Below are 20,213 nucleotides of genomic sequence, written 5' to 3'. Positions count from 1 at the left end.
GGCCCAACCTCCAGCTAAGAATAACAGAATTTTCATTCCCAGGACATTGATGAAATTACAAGAATGCCATTCTCATGGGTTGTATGAGCCAGTAAAAAAGGCAGACACTAGCAGCATATTTTGACATGCATAGAAAAGGGATGTTATCTGGCTGTTATCCAGCGCCATTTGGTGTTCTGTGAATGTATCTTCCCAGTATGACATATACTGGCATGATTACAATCTTAACACAGAGCTCTTGTCCTTTTCTCTCAATATGGACAAAAATAAGAAGTGGTCTAATACTATGAGGCAAAAAAGAAAAAGAAATTTGAACAGGTGTAGTGATTGCAAGAGTCATTATTCAACACATTCAAGCGTGAAGCATATTTCCTTTTCATGCCTTTAAATGGAGTTCCTGTCACCTTCTTCTACACATTCCCTGCTGGAGAGAGATCTGTATGAAGTAGACAGAAACACCCTCAGCAACTGGGAAAAAACAACCAGGTAAGGACTAGGATACATGATACATGACTCCATTCTGCTTCTTTTTTCTCCCTCTTTTTCCTTTGCCCATCCTACCCTATGGTCTAATGCAAGCCTATCTTTCACAAATAGTCCTATTCCAACAATGATGATACTGTCCTGCTTGAGTGACCAAAAGAGGCAGAGGCCCATGTCCATTAAATCTTACAGACAATGAGAGACACATGCTATCAGAACAGAGCACAAGAATCAATAGTGACTTCTCTTCAAATAATTCCACAATGATTTTTTTCAACCTCCAGCCTTTGCAGGAGACACACATGCACTCACACAGATGCACAAAATGGGAATAGCACACTCATGACCTCACAATGCATTTAGAGATTAAAAGAATGTGACTGCAACCAAACTAATTTCTCTGCTGTTTATGGAATCTCCAGAAGAGAGAGGCTGCTTTACTCTGCATTGTCTTTTATTTTGTGCGGTTTAGATTTATTTTTCAATAAGTAGTATATTCACATGGCTTAAACTTCTCACCATATTGTACACCTAAAATTAATATAAACAATATAAGATGATATATACAAACCTATTAAAAAACAGTGTGAGAAAAAATGTATTAAAAACTACACACGAAAATATCCCTTCCTCTCCTGTGTCTCATCCACCCAGTTGCCATACATCTAACAAGTAATCACTGTTACTGGCTTCCTGTTTACTCTCAACAAATTTTCTTGTTTATGCTATTACAGTTGTCTCCACTGTTTCCCCAGTTGACCACCTCCACTTAGTTTCTTGTCCCCCTACCTTAGGCCATCACTACACCATTGTCCATGTCCATGGGTCCTGCATGTATGTTCTTTGACTAATTTTTAACAAACATACTAATAAACAAAATACATATTATTTTGGGAGGTGGAACTAACATGTTTATGTTTGGAATAAGCATGGGAATAGTAATAGGAACAGGAACAAATATTCCCAAATATGGGAATTTTGTAATCACTCAGTTCCCCACCAACACCTTCTTCCCTCTGTTTTTACCCTGGTAGCTTTCACTTCTTTCCTCTGGATGTTTCCTCATCAGTGGGAAACACAGGTCTTCTCAATTTCATTTCCATTTTCAAACTGAACCTGAGTCTAGGAAGCACCCAAGTGAATTTCACCAAAAATTATTATTGACCGCAGAAATTTATATGTTAAAACAGCGCACAGCTAATATAAAATGTAAGAACAAGTTTTTTTTGAATTGTAGAAATTATAGTTTATGATAAACCTGGAAAATGCCCCCTGTTCCTGCCCTAATAGGAAAAGGAAGCACACTGCATTGAATGAGTTTGATGTTTTGATAGAGTACTTTGTATTCATAATGTGAAACATGTCCTAAAAGTTGGGACTAAACTGTAGCAAACAAGGAAAGAAAGGAGGACGTGAGGTCTCTGATCTGCGACTCAGGGAGCTAAGAGGGAAAGTTTGTTGAGGGAATGAGGGCTGAGGTTTCTGTGTCTGCCGAGCCAGAAGTGGTCAAGAGACAAGGTTGGGGAGAGTGAAGATTTTGAAACTTTTTGATCTGCCTTAGTCAACAGACCTTCTGCCCTGAGTGAGGGAGAGGTGAGGGTCAGCTTCGGGCAGTGGAAAAGGCAACAGCTACTGAGGCTAGGAAACTATAGAAGTGATTGTATTCATAAGGGCTGTTGGGAGAGGTCAACCAATGCAGCCATGTACTGAACCCCACTAATCCATCCACTACACCTAGAGCTCGCTCTATGGGATGTGGAGAATACAACATCTAATGAACACAGGCCCTGAATAGTGTGGAGACCCTTGGGAGAACATGGGGGATACACCATCTATTATGATCATATCTGGGCCAGTTGCACACAAGTGGATGATCTTGGGGATTTTAGCTGCTAGTAGACAATGTATGGTGATTTATGGAGACCACGTGGAGGGTGGTGAGCATGGGTCTTGGAACTAAATGACTGAGACTAGATCCAGTTCTGCCCATGCTGGATGTGATCATCCATTTTTCTATTGTGGGTCATGTTCTTTACTTGTAATTATTAAATAATTAATAAATTAATATTTACTTAAAATTATTAATTACTTCTTTAAGAATATTAATTCTTTCTATAATGTATGTTAAAATCAGATTTTCACTTTTTTGCTTGCCTTTTTTACTTTGTGTGTGACTTTTCCGATTAAGAGGGGAAAATTTTAATTTAATTTGATGAAACCAATTTTCTTTTCCATTATTATTCCTTCCATTCTTTTTAATTAGAAAGGCCATCCTTGTCCTGATATTAAATAAGTATTGTGCTTTATTTTCTTCTGATTGCTTTGCAGTTTTATCTGTAGATATAATGTGTTTAGTTATCTGAAATTTATTCAGCAAGAATGTAAAGTATAAATCTAAATGAATTTTCTTCGAAGAGTAAACTAGCATGTCCTAGTACCATTTGTTCAATCCCTATCCCCTTTCCTACCACTTGGCAATTCTGCCTTCAGCAGAACAAAAACTGATGTGTATTGTGCTCTGTTTCTGGGCTTCCTATTTTTGCCTTTGATAAAGTTTTTAATGAGAGGGGAGCAACATGCCCCTTGGTGTATACAGACAAGAAGGAGACAGTTTGGTGAGAGATATCTGTGGTCAATGAGCAAATAGGACACAAGATGTCATTGTCACCCAGAGAGTGGTCATTTCTGGGGTGCAAATAAGGCTGACAGATTCATAGGACATATTTTACTTTTGAGGGAAAGAATTAGCACAGAGTGGGAGACTGATTCTGTGGGTCAATGCCTCAGCTGAAACACTGTTCCATTCCCAGAATTTTGCCTACTAAGAGTGCATTTGCTTTGTTTGACACTTTTATGTTTCTGTAACCATGTTTTCTACATATTCCTATGGCCAGGACTCCATTAAATCAAAGCTACATATCAGCCTACTAATAAAAAGCTTCAGGCTGTTTCCCATGCCCAATGTTACCTCTATCCAACATTACTGTCTCTACTTTCTATTCTAATAGGGTTTTTATTCACATGCTAGACACTCGCCAAGTATCTATGTTGTATCAGGTTCATGGTTCATGCTTAATTTGAAAGATGAACAAGATAGGCAATTTCTCTGCCCATTCGCAAGGTGCTCACACCAGTGAGGGTATTGAAGAAAAACACAAATAAGTCAATAGTCACCATCTAGAGGGACACCTTCTCTGATTGGGAAGGCACGAGGGCATGAGGGGCATGAACCTGAGTTTATTGTAATTGGATAAGTCAGAGAGGGCTTCCTAGAAGAAGTGGCATATAAGCTGATGTCTCAAATTTAGCTAGACAGATGAATGAGAGAGGAAAGAGCATTTCAACGGAAGGAAATAAATGAGCACAGTCTTAGGATGGATTAATGTCATAAGCTTCACATGAATACTACAAGAGCTATGCCAACAAACACCTCCAGCCTAGCCCTGAAATGTGTGCATTAGGTTGATGCTTATATAATAATGTTTAAAATACAAACAAACGAACACTCTCCCGTTAAAAACAAATCTTTGGTTTCCCACAGCACCAAACACAGATACTTGCTAATATTCCATTAAACTACATGAAACTATCATTTTTATAGTTTCCAAGCAGTTAAACATTGGATATTTCATATGATTCCACCTCATACAAGAAGATCAACGTTGTCATATTGAATAAGTTTTGAAGTTTACAATCCAGGGCTTATCAATCAACCTCATTCAATTATCCCTCCTTTCTGCTTACAGATAAATGGGATGGGAAAACCTGACCAGCATCTCTGAATTTCTCCTGCTGGGGCTCTCAGAACAGCCAGAGCAACAGGAGGTCCTCTTTGGGCTCTTTCTGTCTATGTACCTGATCGCAGTGGCAGGCAACCTCCTCATCATCCTGGCCATCATCACTGACACTCAACTCCACACGCCTATGTACTTCTTTCTGGCCAACCTCTCTCTCAGTGACACTGGTCTTGTGTCCACCGCTGTCCCCAAAATGCTGGCAAATATATGGATCCAGAATCAGCTCATCTCATATGCAGAGTGTCTATCACAACTATACTTTTTTATACTGTTTGGAACACTGGAGGCATTCCTTTTAGCAGTTATGGCCTATGACCGCTATGTAGCCATATGCCACCCACTCCATTACACCATGGTCATGAGCCCTGGGCTTTGTGTTCTCCTAGTGTCTGCATCCTGGATCACGAGTGCCTTCTACTCCCTCCTACATACACTGTTGATGAACAGCCTGTCTTTCTGTAAAGAGCACAAGATCCCACACTTCTTTTGTGACATTAACCCTCTTCTGAGACTGTCCTGCACAGACCCCTTCATCAATGAGATGGTGATCTTCAGTATCGGAGGTCTCACAGGCCTGGTGTGTGTGCTTTGCTTGATTATCTCTTATGCATACGTTTTCTCAACAATCTGGAAGATCCCCTCCACTCAGGGGAAGCGAAAAGCCCTTTCTACCTGCAGCTCTCATCTCTCTGTGGTCTCTCTATACTTTGGGACTGCCTCTTCTGTTTATTTCAGTCCCCCCTCAACCCGCTCAGCACCAAAGGGTGCAGTTGCATCAGTGATGTACGCAGCAGTAACCCCAATGTTGAACCCATTTATCTATAGCTTGAGAAACAGAGACATCAAATCTTCCCTAAGAAAGCTAATTTGGGTTAGGAAAATTTATTCCCCTTGGTGGTAGTGATTTCACATTCAGTATGGGGGTCTGCCATCAGGTGTACTTACCACAAGTAAGCAGTGAAGAGCAAGAGAGGGAGAGAAAGTGGAAATCTACTTCTAGGATCTGTGATCTGAACTTGAAATTTTCATTCCTAACCTATAAGAGTGCATCAGAACAAACTCATTTTCACATCAATATTTTCAGCTAAAGTTCTAAAACCATAATGTTTTAAAGTCATAGCTACCCTGGTATATAGTGTAATAAAGGATGTGCTTAAAAACTTTTGAGACAACAGGGAACAAAGGAATGGCCACCAGGAATATCTGCTTGTGCTGTTATATGTGGCTGAGAATAAACTCCAGGGAAAGATAGCTTTGTCCCCTCACCATTGTGACCTGGATACCTTGTGTCCCTACCAATAGTGCTTTTATGCTGGGACTCTCCATGTGTGCCACCCCCATGCTGAAAGAACAAAAGCTAGGACTGGTAAGGATTTGATGGATTATATAGATTGACCTGCTGCCATATTTTAGCAATCACCCTAGAACCCCATCACTCTTAACATTTTCATGTCATGTGAAAAATCTTCATTTTTATTTTTGGAAAAACTTTTCTAAGTTAATTTTACCTTAGCTGACCCAAGCTTACCACTTGGCATAATGCCTGATCCTCTTAATATGTTCTATACACCACTGGCATGATTGTAATCATACAGTTAGGGGCCAGGAAAGAATAATTTTATGGATACTTCACAATTGCTTACTAGAGTCATTGACACCCCCTCCTAGAAGTTCTCTAGTCCCCAGTCTCTCCCCATTCCACCTATTCTGCACACCACAATCAAACTGATCTCCAAGGAATTTGGTTGCTTATATCACCACGACTCTCATCCTATTAGAAGACTCCAGTAGCTCTCTACTACTGGCAGAATAAAGTTCAAACCATTCTTCCTATTGTTCAGGTCCACCATTACTAGTTCATAACTTACATGTCCACAGTTAACATACTCTGTCCAATATTCCTCCCAAGATCAACTCAGGCCAATATTTTCATAATGTATTGATTATTATTGATGGTTACCAAAAAAGCGAGGTCAGCAAAAGTTGTTGGAAAGATGAGTCAGTAAAAGTTGGGGGAAATACATATATACAATAAGGTATACCATGACCAATTAGATTCTGTAAGAAAACAAAAGTCTACTACCGAGTGGTATTTTTCATTCTTGTCCATTTCCCTTTAAGAATCTGGTTGCACACTACAGTGACATAGGTTGTGATTACTGCAGATAACATCTCACCAGTGGAAGTCAGCTGTGGATAGCCAGCTCACCTGCTGGCTTTACTTACCTTAAAGAAGGCTCACACACTCCTTCTGACAATAACAAGTAGTGTAGCAAAGCAGTAGACAGCTAGAGTTAGACTGAAGCAAGTTCAAATTTTGACTTTGCCACTTGTAAGCTGCATGATCCTGTGAAATTATTTAACCTTTCAAAGCAAGTATAACCCACCTTATTGTGTCATCAGGAAATAGAGTATGAATAAAATATGTGAAACATTGTTGTGATGATTTAAATATGCATGTAAGCAGGTAAATAAATGGTTTATTCCTTACCAAGGTGGAATTTTAAAACCTTTGACCGATATCTCTCTATTTTCCTCACTTCCCTGCCCTGGTAAACATCATTCTATTCCCTGCATCTGTGAATTTCACATGTGCTCAGACCTAGTGAAATCTCCCAAACCCCATTGTTCATGACATCAGAAGGTCCCAGGCCAGTAGCAACACTGTCATTACACAATGAGCAGAAACATGCAGGAAAATTTCCACCTTGGCCACAGCTGAAATCAGAAGAATCATTGAGTAGAATATGAGTTGCACATCAGCTCTGTCTACTGTAGTCTACTTCATAGAGTTGTTGTGAGGATGGATAGGGACTCTGAGCTGCAAGGTTCTTAGCACATTCCTGTGTCTGTAACAAGCACTCATAAGTTGGTATGTTGATATCTTGTTGAACTTCTATTAGTATCTTAATGAATCTTAGTTCATTAATAATCTTCACAGCAATATTCTGTGATAGAAAATATGCTCATTTCACAGATGAGGAAATTGAGGCCCAGAAGGGTGCAGCACCTCCTACAAATTCAAACTCATAACCAGAGAAGCAAGTCTATCTACAGTGCATTTCCAGCTGCATCAGCCTTCTCTGGTGGAAAAGGAGAGGTCACTGTCCCTGGGGCGATGGGGAATGTGGAATTACTGGTGGGTACAGGACATGGAGGAACACACTCCTTCATCTTCCCTCATCTTCTGTTTGTGAATCTGTGACCTTCACAAGACCTCTCCATCTCTAAGGATCTGTCCTACACAATCATATGTTAGCCCCCAGGCGGCCTTCTAACTTTATAGAGCTCTTTACCACCCCTTCAGGCACCATCAAAGGAGCCCTGGAGACACAGTCCCAGGCCATCCCCAAACAAGGCTCTGAAGGGGAGGCACCAGGTTCCTGAAAACTCATAGGGACGTGGGCTTGAGGAAGGCTTCTCCCTCTTGTCTCTCTCCTGGACTTTCCCCCACCCCACCTCATTCCCAGGCATAAGGCAAATCTGGAAAGTAGCTTGTTCCTATGGGAAGGCCCTGCATTGGGCTGGCCTATGCCAAAGCAAACCCCTCCCTTAGGGAACCTGTCTCTGGTCTCAATTTCCCTTCTGGCTTCTGGGGAACCTAGGGGATGAGGACAAGTCCTATAGGCCTCAGCAACCCATGATTAAGGGAAACTTACATCATCTACCAGAACTACCTGTCATAAAGCCTGTGGGAGAGGCAAGGCCTTTTTAAAGAACACCCAAATACCAGCAGATGTAAGACATTGTTATATTTATGAAGGGCTGGAGTTGTTTAAAAAACATCTTGGATGGCTTCTACCTGTCACTTTTTTCCTGGGAGGGATCATTTCTCAGACAACTGCAAGGGACAACACCTAGTGACTGGGGCCCTAGGCTGAAGATTAAATCAACTTGTTTTTCCTCATTTCCCTCTACACAGCTGCTTTCTTTCTGAGTAGATAACTGAGTTTGCATAGCTCTTCATCTTCTTTCCTGAAGAGAACTCCCTGGCTTCTCTGCCCATGCCAGGGTGAGTATTCTCAGGTGCCCATCCACTGCCTTCTTGCTGCCATCAGCTCACACCCACACCCACACAGGGTGCAGTTGATGCCCCTATAAAGGGAAGCCTTTGGGAAAAACCTGGGGTGATAACACAGAGGTTTGCATTCTCTCTGGACCTTGTGGCCATGCCCCCTAAGAGTACCAGAGGCAGCCTGGCCTCTGGTACTCTTAGGAGAGAGTGTGAGGGAATTTGCTGAGCCTAGTTCACTGCCAGTTCCTGACACCGACTTAATCATGCAGCCTGGAGCCAGCACTGTGGTCACAGACTTTCCTGAGCCTTTTTATCCCTGGGAGCAGGGAGGACTTGGGGAGCAGCCCCAGAGCAGGGAGCTGCCCTAGCTCCACAAGGAGAACCTGGGCTCATTACAAAGCCCTGAGAATGGTGATTAAAAAGGGATCCTGATGATGCGCCCTTTCATCGTGACCCTTTCAATACTCTGGATGTCTCTGGTTGATCAGAGGTCACCCCAGAATCCCACTGATTTCAAGCAAGCTGTGCTTCTGGCCATGCTAGGACTGGCTTCAGCTCTTTGCTGCTCTTCTGTCTCTGGGTATAACTTGATTGTCTAGAAAGTATACACCGCCTAAGGACCTTATTCTCTGCATGCTTTACATGGAAAGAAGCATGCCAGTGTGTGGATTGTTACATGGCTTTCCTGTCCCATCAAAACCAGGAGAGCTGTAGTTCTTGGAGCAGCCTTGCACCCGGTACTTGCCCTTATCCCTCTGCTAAGTCATAGTGATTCCTAAAAGTCTAGCTCTAATTCACTATGTTCACAAATCTTCCATGACTACTCCAGTTCATACTGGATAGAGCTTTCCTTCTCTGATATTCTATGGACCCTTAAACCATCATTTATTTGTTTGAGAAATATTGAATACCTGCGATGTGGGAAGTATCATGGTAAGTACTGCTATTGGACAACTGAATTAGTCTTACAGAGACGTAGGGGAGATTTGCTTGTTAGAGTGGTGACTTAGAAGGTAGACAGTGATAAGTTCCCTGAAGTAATGTGTAGTTGTAGCTGAGGGAAGGAGGGAGAAGTGAAGGAGGAGAGAGGGAGGGTAGAGAGAAAGAGAGAGATCCTTATTTGAGTCAATTGGCCTCCAGCAGTTAGAAGAAGGCCTGTGCATGAAGAGAAAGCAGCATGAACAAAGGAGTAAAAAATCAGGGGTCAGCATCTAATGCTTGTGTGCAAATGGACCCTAAAGGGAAAACAAAGTAGTTAATTGCTCTTTAATATGATAATATATGTAAAGAGCTGTTGTCTATCCATTGACTTGTCAATTGGAAGGCATTTATCTCTTTCCAGTGATGACCATGCCTGAGGAGGATCCTCCTACCATCTTAGCAAGCAGGTGCTCTTGGAATTTTAAGGCCCTTTTAGAGATCACCAGGTCTACCTTTTTATACACTGAGCGCAGACTCTCATCGCTGTTCCCGTTTGTTAGAGTCACTGGACTCCAGCTGCACCCCATCTTCTGAATCCAGTGTATTCCCTTTAGGGAAATACCGTTACTCTCAGTGAAGGTGTAGCTCTGCTTATTCCATGGGCAATAAAAAAATGTATACAGTAATATATTTTGACCAGGAGTTTATTATAAGATGTGAAAATCTTAGGTTATTCTGGCTTTCTATGTATGTACTTGCTTCACATGAGAACCTCTTCTTGAAGCTATTGGTCAATCTACCTACTGTGCCCGAGTCAAGGACAAGTGCAAGGCTATACAGAAAAGTAACTTTGCAATGCAGAAAAGGAACTGTTCCTAGCAGGAAGCCACCCATACATAGGTCATGTTACAATTTTAACTTGTGAAGCAGGTAGCAGATACTATAAAAAGAAACATTAAGACTTCCGCCAAGATGGAGGCATAGGTGAATGTGCCGTGCCTTCTCACACAACCAAGATTAGAGAAAACTAAATATTAGCAACAGAAAACACAGCCAGAACATGGAAATTGAACTTTTCGGAAGTCCGTTAACAACAAATTTTTCAGCCTGACCAGTAAGGGGTGAAACCAGCGGCTGGCGGAGCAGGGTTGCACAGGAGGACTCGGCCAGACACACTCAGGCCTGCGGAATCCAGGCGCAGGGTCAGACCTGGTGAGCGACCCAGCGAGCAACCAGGCGAGCGACCCCGGGGGAGACAGCCGGGCCCGGGGCTGCGTGTTGACTGAGGTCGCGCATTTGTGCGTGGGTGGACAGGCGAGGGAGTGGGTGGTTGGACTGGGCCGGCAGGTCCCCACGGCAAGCGGCAGTGGAGGGCGCCGCCATTTCCCTGCTCTGACCCCACCTCCACATACAGCGTCATAACCCAGCAACTCTGAGTGGCCCGGCCCAGGTGAACCACCTAAGGCGCTGCTCCTCCGCACCCAGCTGTGAGAAGCGGCAGAGGGGGTCGCCATTTCCCGGCTCTGGCCACGCCCCCACATACAGCGTCACACCCAGCGACCTGGGAATCCAAGGCGCTGCTTCTCACACTTAAAGGGCCCGAACAGACCAAGAATGGCGCAGGAGGATCTCAGAGCCCCAGAGCCAATAGATCTAAGTGATGAAGAAATAGCAAAACTCACAGACGCACAGTTTAAAACACTGGTGATAAGGATCCTCACAGAACTGGTTGATTATACCGACAAATTAGACAAATATATGAAGGCGAAACGAATTGAAATGAATGGAATTGCACAGGACACCAATAGCAATGAAAAGGAAACTGGGACTCAAATCAATGGAGTGGACCAGAAGAAAGCAAATAATGGCCAAACAGAAAAGAGTCAAGAAGCAAGAATTCAAAAAAATGAGGAGAGTCTTAGGAACCTCCAGGACATCTTTAAACGCTCCAACATCTGAATTATAGGGCTACCAGAAGGGGAAAAGGCACAGCCACCAGTGGAAAACTTATTTAAACAAATAATAAAGGAGAATTTCCCCAATCTGGCAAAGGAAATAGACTTCCAGGAAATCCAGGAAGCTCAGAGAGTCCCAAAGAAGTTGGACCCAAGAAGGAACACACCAAGGCACATCGTAATTACATTAGCCAAGATTAAAATGAAGGAGAGAATCCTAGAAGCAGCAAGAGATAAGGGGACAGTCACATACAAAGGAGTCCCCATCAGACTGTCAGCGGATTTCTCGAAAGAGACCTTACAGGCAAGAAGGGGCTGGAAAGAGGTATTCCAAGTCATGAAATCCAAAGACCTACAACCAAGATTGCTCTATCCAGCAAAACTTTCATTTAGAATGGAAGGACAGATAAGGTGCTTCTCAGATAAGATCAAATTCAAGTAGTTCATCATCACCAAGCCCTTATTATATGAAATGTTAAAGGGACTTATCTAAGAAAAAGAAGTTAAAGAAACATGAACAGTGAAAGGACAACAAACTCACAGTTATTAACAACCACACCTAAAACTAAAGCAAACTAAAAGGACAGCTAGATCAGGAGTGGAAACATAGAAATGAAGATCTCAAGGAGGGTTAGCAACAGGGGAGTGGGAGGAGGAGAAGGGGGGGGAGAAGGTACAGAAATTAAGTAGCATAGACAGTAGATAGAAAATAGATGGGGGGGCAAGAATAGCATGGGAAATATAGAATCTAAAGGACTTGAGACACATGGTCATAAACTAAAGGGGGGGTAATGGTGGGGATGAGGGGTAGGGTGGAGGGGAATAAAGGGGGAATAGAACAACTGTAACAGCATAATCAATAAAAAAAAGAAAAAGCTGAAAAAAAAAGAAACATTATTTTATGAAGCTGTCATTCAAAGTCCAGCGTAAAGGCTTCATTAACAACAAGAACACTGGGAATTTATTGACCAAGGGATTTGCATTTGTATTTCAGAGTATGTTTTTCACCTTTGAGAAATGAACTTGGCTAGAGTGTAATATCCACAGTCATGGAGATCTTTTCCCATATCTTGCCACATCTTTTTCATCTTCAATATTCCTGAGAGTCTTGAAAGCTAGGTTAGGTTTTTTTTAAATTTAATTATTGCTCAAGTACAGTTTTCTGTCTTTTACCCTCATCCCAGCCCATCCCCCCGAGTACTTCCTACCTCCCTCCCATTTCAATCTCCCTCAGTGTTTGTCCATTGTGTCCTTTATACTTGTTCCTCTAAATCATTCCCCCTTTCCCATGAAATTCTCTCCCCTCTTCCCTCTGGTCCCTGTCAGCCTGTTCTCTATTTCAGAGTCTTTCGTTATATTTTGCTTGCTTGTTTGTTTTGTAGTTTAGGTTCCTGTTAAAGGTGAGAACATATGGTATTTGTCTCACCACCTGGCTTATTTCACTCAGCATAATGCTTTTCAGTTCCATCCATGCTGTTGCAAAGGGTAGGAGCTCCTTCTGTCTCTCTGCTGCATAGAATTACATTGTGTATATGTAGCATAGTTTTTGGATACATTCATTTACTGACGGTCAGCTAGGTTGCTTCCAACTCTTGGCTATTGTAAATTGTGATGCTATGAGCATTGGAGTGCATAGGTTCTTTTAGATTGGTGTTTCAGGGTTCTTAGGATATAATACTAGCAGTGGAATTGTTGGGTCAAAAGGTAGATTTATTTTTAGTTTTCTTAGAAAATTCCATACTGTTTTCCATAGTGGTTGTACCAATCTGCAATCCCACCAACAGTGTACTAGGGTCCCCTTTTCCCCACAACCTCTCCAACATTTGTTGTGTGTTGCTTTGTTTATGATGGCCATTCTGACTGGTGTAAAGTGGTATCTCACTGTGGTTTTAATTTGCATCTCTCTGATAGCTAGCGATATTGAGCATCTTTTCATGTATCTCTGGATCCTCTGTATATCCTCCTTGGAGAAGTGTCTGTTCAAGTCTTTTGCCCACTTTTTAGTTGGGTTGCTTGTCTTCTTAGAGTGGAGTCGTGTAAGTTCTTTGTATATTTTGGAGATTAAACCCTTGTCTGAGGTATCATTAGCAAATATGTTTTCCCATACAGTTGGATCACTTTTTATTTTAATACTGATTTCTTTAGCCATGCAAAAGGTTTTAATTTTGAAGAGATCCCATTTGTTTATTCTTTCCTTTATGTTTCTTGCTCTAGGGGACATATCAGTAAAAATGGTTCTGCATGAAATATCTGAGATTTTCCTGACAATGTTTTCCTCTAGGACTTTAATGGTATCACAGCTTATATTTAAGTCTTTTATCCACCTAGAATTTATTTTGGTGTATGGTGTAGATGGTGCTCAAGTTTCATTTTTTTGCACATAGCTCTCCTGTTCTCCCGGCATCATTTGTTGAAGAGACTATTTTTACTTCATTATATGTTACTGCCCTCTTTGTTGAATATTAATTGTCTATAGAGAGAATCATTTGTTGAAGAGACTATTTTTACTCCATTATATGTTACTGCCCTCTTTGTTGAATATTAATTGTCTATAGAGACTTGGGATTATTTCTGGGCTTTGTTCTGTTCCATTGGTCTATGTGCCTGTATCTTCACTGACAGAGCAAGAGACATAAAGGAAAGAATAAACAAATGGGACCTCATGGAATTAAAAAGCTTCTGCAGGGCTACAGATAACAGCATTAAAATGAAAAGAGAGCCAACTATATGAGAAATCATATTTTCCAATGATACCTGGGACAAGGGTTTGATCTCTAAAAAATGTAAAGAACTCAGATGACTGCACCACAAAGACAAACAACCCAATTAAAAAATGGACAAAAGACTTGAAAAGACACCTCTCCAAGGAAGACACACACAGGGTCCAGAGACATATGAAAAGATGCTCCCCATCACTAGCCATCAGAGAGATGCAAATTAAAACCACAATGAGATACCAACTGACACCACTCAGAATGGCCATCATAAACAAATCAACAAGTGTTGGAGAGGATGTGGAGAAATGGGAACTTTGCAACATTTCCTGATATCACATGAATTTATTAGCTATGCTGTTAATATACAACACAATTAACATCACAGGGAATATTTTTGTCAGTGGAAAAAAATCATAAAAAGACTAATGTAAGTCTTTGGAACCCCCTTATTCCAGCTGGTGTGTTTTTTTTTTCCTGTCTATTTGGGCAAATATTCCAGTGGCCCATTTCCACCCAGTAATGATGACCTGAACAGCTGGGTTTATGCTCTTAAACTCTTATGGGATATCTTTTGACTCAGAAGACCTGCCTGTTCCCATGTGTGCCAGCTGTGCAAATGTTATTTAAAAAAAGATCAATTGAAGCCTGAGAATGACAGGCCTATGCTATAGGTTCTTCTATGGTGATTCTCAATGCTCTTTGGTATGTTTTCTGAAGGGCGGTGTACAGAAGGAGGCATTCTACTCCTTTTTACTCAGTGGGATTACATGAGAAGGCACAGCACAGAGCCTGCCACATGAGGCAGTGCTCGATTTCAGGAGACAACTCAGACTTTGAATGATAATAATAGGATGATAGGCATGGCGAAAATATTTTCTTGACCATGTCTTAGCTTGCTCTTGTGTGCCCATGTCTAGAGAACTGTGGACCCTAGGGAGAGTGATGCTTCTTTTAAAAAATGTATGCATCTGCCAGCTTTTATTTATCAATTTCCCAAGGTAATGAACCCCTAACTTCACACAAACAACATTGTCATAACCAGCCTGTGCATGTTTCTCTATGGACTGTAAGACATTTTAGGTGAGGTATATGCCCAGAAAAAGAATTCTAGGTAACAGGACATAGATGATACTCCTACATATAGGAAGACAGATAGACAGATAGATAGAGATGAATGAATATTTACATATGTACATACATATATAGGTATATATAATTAAAATGTTTTTTATCTTCACCCAAAGATAAGATTTTTAAATTGATTTTAGAGAGGTAGGAAGGGAGACAGAGACAAACACACAGAGAGAGAGAGAGAATCATGAATGTGAGAAAGGAATATCAATGAGTTGCCTCCTGTACATGCCCTTACAGGGATCAAACCCAAAACTTTAGTGTATGGAGTGGATAATGCTTCCAACAACTGAACCACTTGGAGAGGACTATTAGTATATATAATATGTATCCTAATATAGAACATAAAAGAAATATAATTGGTACTTAGCAAAATTATGTATATGTGTGTATTCAAGTATACATATATATTAACAAATTATTTGTTAATTTTAAGACAGAGGAGAAGGGAGGGAGAAAGAGAGGGAGAGAAACATTAATGTGTGGTTGCCTTTCACGTGCCCCCTACTGGGTACCTGACCTGCAAGCTAGGCATGTGCTCCGACTGGGAATCAAACCAGCAACCCTTTGGTTTGCAGGCCAGTGCTCAATACACTGAGCCACACCAGCCAGGGCCAAATATACATATATTTAATTTTAATTTTGCTCAGTACTTGCAGATAGCCCTTCTGATTGCCTATACTGCATAGCAGTCTCATCACAGTACACGATGTTCCCATTTCCTCCATATTCTCACCAACATTAGGTATCATCAGACTCCACTGGCATTCTGATTGGTGTAAAGAGCCCCCATTACTTCTCTGACTGCATGTGAGATTTAACATCTATTCATAACGGGCTAACAATTTGGGTTTCCCTTTATGAAATTCTCTTTTCATTTACTTTACACATTTTCCTTCTGAGTTTTCTTCCAGTCTTCATTTCACATGATTCTTCCAAATTCTACATATTATTCTCAGCAAGATATTTAAGATATAGCTTGTTAGTTTTTTTTAAATTTTATTTAGTTGTTTTTCAAGTACAGTTTTGTCTATTTCTCCCATCCCAGCCCACCCCGCCCCTTGCTCCCCACCTCCCTACCATTTCCACCCCCCTTAGTTCTTGTCTCTGTATCCTTCATACTTGTACCTCCAAATCCCTCCCCTTTTTCCTCCTTAAATTCCCTTCCCTCTAACCTCTGGTCACTGTTCCCTTATTCTCTATTTCAGTGTCTTTGTTTTTATTCTGCTTGCTTCTTTGTTTTGTTGTTTAGCTTCCTGTTAAAGGTGAGATCATATGATATTTGGCTTTCAACACCTTGCCTATTTCACTCAGCATAATGCTTTCCAGTTCCATCCATGTTGTTGCAAAGGGTAGTAGCTCCTTCTTTCTCTCTGCTGCATGGAATTCCATTATGTATATGTACCACAATTTTGTGATCCATTAATTTACTGTCGGGCACCTAGGTTGCTTCCAACTCTTGGCTATTGTAAATTGTGCTGCTATGAACATTGTGGTGCATAGGTTCTTTGAAATTGATGTTTTAGGATTCTTAGAATATAATTCTAGAAGTGGAATTTCTGGGTCAAAAGGCAGGTCCATTTTTATTTTTCTGAGAAAATTCCATACTGTTTTCCATAATGGTTGCACCAGTCTGCAATCCCACCAACAGTGAGCTAAGGACCCCTTTTCCCCACACCCTCTCCAACATTTGTTGTTTGTTGCTTTGTTTATGATAGCCATCCTGACTGGTGTAAAGTGGTATCTCATTGTGGTTTTAATTTGCATCTCTCTGATAGCTAACGATATTGAGCATCTCTTCCTGTGTCTCTGGATGTTCTGTATGTCCTCCTTGGAGAAGTGTTTGCTCAAGTCCTTTTCCTATTTTCTAATTGGGTTGGGTGTCTTCTTAGAGTGGAGTCGTGTAAGTTCTTTGTATATTTTGGAGATTCAACCTTTGTCTGAGGTATCATTGGCAAATATGTTTTCCCATACACTTGGTCGTCTTTTTAATTTAATACTGTTTACCTTAGCCACGCAGAAGCTTTTAATTTTGAAGAGATCCCATTTGTTTGTTCTTTCCTTTATATTCTTTGCTCTAGGTGATATATCAATAAAAATGTTGCTGCTTGAAATATCTGAGATTTTCTTGCCAATACTCTCCTCTAGAATTTTAATGATGTCATGGCTTATATTTAACTCTTTTATCCACCTTGAATTTATTTTGGTGTATGGTGTAAGTTGATGCTCCAGTTTCATTTTTTTGCACGTAGCTGTCCAGTTCTCCCAACACCATTTGTTGAAGAGGCTATCTTTACTCCATTTTATTTTATTGCCCCCTTTGTTGAATATTAGGTGACTGTAGAGAGTTGGGTTGATTTCTGGGCTCTCTGTTCCGTTGTTCTATGTGCCTTTTTTGATGCCAGTACCATGCTGTTTTGATTACAGTGGCCTTGTAATACAGTTTGATATCAGGTGTTGTGATTTCTCCTACTTTGTTCTTCTTTCTCAAAAGTGCAGCTGCTATTCAGGGTCGTTTATGGTTCCATATAAATTTTTGAAGTGTTTGTTCTATGTCTGTGAAATACGCTATTGTTACTTTAATAGATATTGCATTGAATCTGTAAATTGCTTTGGGTAGTATGGACATTTTGATGATGTTTATTCTTCCAATCCATGAACACGGTATATGTTTCCATTTGTTTGTGTCTTCCCTGATTTCTTTCTTCAGTGCTGTGTAGTTTTCTGCATACAGGTCTTTTACCTCCTTGGTTAAGTTTATTCCCAGATATTTTATTTTTCTTTTTGCTTGCTAAATAGAATGGGATTTTTTCCTTGATCTCTGCTTCTGCTGATTCATTGTTGGTACACAAAAATGCCTTTGATTTCTGGATATTGACTTTGTATCCTGCTGTTTTGCCAAATTCATTAATCATTCGAGCAGTTTTTTTGGTAGAGTCTATAGGATTTTCCATGTACACTATCATGTCATCTGCAAACAGTGACAGTTTTGTTTCCTCCTTTTCTATTTGAATGCCTTTTTATTTTATTTTCTTGCCTAATAACTGTGACCCAAACTTCCAAAACTATATTGAATAGAAGTGGTGAAAGTGGACATCCTTGTCTTGTTCCTGATCTTAGTGGAAAAGCTTTTAGTTTTTGCCCATTGAGTATGATATTGGCTGTAGGTCTCTCATATATGGCCTTTATTATATTGAGGAATGCTCCCTCTATTCCCACTTTGCTGAGTGTTTTTATCATAAATGGGTGTTGTACCTTATCAAAAGCTTTTTCTGAATCTATTGATATGATCGTGTGGTATTTGTCTTTGCTTTTGTTTATATGATGTATTACATTTATTGATTTGCAAATGTTGAACCATCCTTGCATCCCTGGTAAGAATCCCACTTGGTCATGGTGTATGATCTTTTGGTATATTGTTGGATGCGATTTGCCAATATTTTGTTGAGGATTTTAGCATCTATGTCCATCAGAGCTATTGGTCTGAAGTTTTCTTTTTTTGTTGTATCTCTTTCTGCTTTTGGAATTAGGATGATGCTGGCTTCATGAAAAGAATCTGGGAGTTTTCCATCCTTTTGGATTTTTTTGAATAGTCTGTGAGGAATAGGCGATAGCTCTTCCTTAAATGCTTTGTAGAATTCTCCTGTAAACCCATCTGGTCTGGGGCTTTTGTGTGATGGGAGTTTTTTGATTACTGCTCAATTTCTTTTGCTGTTATTGGTCTATTCAGGTTTTCTACTTCTTTTTCATTGAGTTTTGGGAGATTATATTTTTCTAGAAATGTGTCCATTTCCCCTAGGTTCTCAAATTTCTTGGCATACAGTTCTTCATAGTAATTTCTTACAATCCTTTCTATTTCTGTGGTATCAGTTGTAATCTCTCCTCTTTCATTTTTGATTGTGTTTATTTGTGTCCGTTCCCTTCTTTTCTTGATGAGCCTACTTAAAGGCTTGTCTATTTTGTTTATCTTTTCAAAGAACGAACTCCTGGATTAATTGATCCTTAGAATTGTGCTTTTAGTCTCTATGTCATTTAGTTCTGCTCTGATCTTGATTATTTCCTTCCTTCTGCTTGCTCTGGGCTACCTTTGTTGTTGTTCCTGGAGTTCTTGCAGGCATAGAGTAAGGTTGTTTGTTTGAAATGTTTCTATCTTCTTTAGGTAGGCCTGTATTGCTATAAACTTCCTTCTCAGGACTGCCTTCACTGTGTCCCATAAGTTTTGGGTTGTTGTGAGTTCATTTTCATTTGTTTCCAGAAACTTTTATATTTCTTCCCTAATTTCGTTCTTCACCCATTTGTTGTTTAATAGCATACCATTCAGTCTCCATGATTTTGGTTGCTTTGGATTTTTTGGGGGGGATTGGTTTCCAGTTTCAGTCCCTTGTGGTCAGAGAAAATGCTTGGTATGATTTCAATATTCTTGAATTTGTTGAGGCTTGTTTTGTGTCCTCTCATGTGGTCTATCTTTGAGAATGTTCCATGTGCATTTGAAAAAATGTGTATTTCTCTTCTTTGGGGTGAAGAGCTCTGTATATATCAGTTAGGTCCATTTCATCTAGGGTGTTGTTTAATGCCACAATGTCTTTGTTGATATTTTGTTTGGAAGATCTGTCCATTTTTGATAGTGGGGTGTTAAAATCCCCCACTGTAATTGTGTTGCTGTCTATATCTTTCTTGATATATTGAATTCCTCTAAGATTTTCTTGATATATTTTGGTGCTCCTATGTTGGGTGCATATATATTTATGATGTTAATGTCTTCTTGGTGGATTCTTCCCTTGAGTATTATGAAGTGACCTTCTGGGTCACTCTTTATAGCTCTTTTTTTTGAAGTCTATTTTGTCTGATATGAGAATTGCTACCCAGCATTTTTTTGTTGCCCATTTGCTTGGAAAATTTGTTTCCAGCCTTTCACTTTTAGTCTGTGATGGTCTTTTTTTCATGAGGTGGGTCTCTTGTAGGCATCATATGTGTGGGTCATGCTTTCTTATCCATTCACCTATTCTGTGTCTTTTGATTGGACCATTTAACCCATTTACATTTAAGGTTATTATTGATAGGTACTTATTCATTGCCATTTTTGTACCTGTGTTCCTCTCTGTCTCCCTCTTTTCCTTCTTTTCCTTAAAGCAGTCCTTTTAGTATTTCTTGTAGGGCTGGTGTGCTGGGAGCATATTCTTTTATACTTCTTTTG

General features: G+C 40.3%; 1 protein-coding gene across 1 annotated transcript; it reads left to right on the top strand.

Annotated features, from left to right (window-relative positions):
• Nucleotides 1–4,115: 4,115 nt before the first annotated feature.
• LOC119048684 (olfactory receptor 1G1-like) lies at nucleotides 4,116–5,181 on the top strand. The gene has a single exon (XM_037144367.2). It carries the CDS (start codon nucleotides 4,234–4,236, stop codon nucleotides 5,179–5,181), a length of 948 nt encoding a protein of 315 aa, XP_037000262.2. The 5' UTR covers nucleotides 4,116–4,233.
• The last annotated feature ends 15,032 nt before the right edge of the window (nucleotides 5,182–20,213 follow it).

Source organism: Artibeus jamaicensis, unplaced genomic scaffold (assembly GCF_021234435.1).
Source record: "Artibeus jamaicensis isolate MK-2021 breed Jamaican fruit bat unplaced genomic scaffold, CSHL_Jam_final contig_774, whole genome shotgun sequence".
Classification (NCBI taxonomy): Eukaryota; Metazoa; Chordata; class Mammalia; order Chiroptera; family Phyllostomidae; genus Artibeus; species Artibeus jamaicensis.
The sequence above is the reverse complement of the archived record's forward strand: the minus strand, read 5'-3'. Positions and strand labels throughout refer to the sequence as shown.

Excerpts from the sequence above, each read along its gene's own strand:
- LOC119048684 (XM_037144367.2), top strand. The coding sequence starts at position 4,234 with ATGGGATGGGAAAACCTGACCAGCATCTCTGAATTTCTCCTGCTGGGG.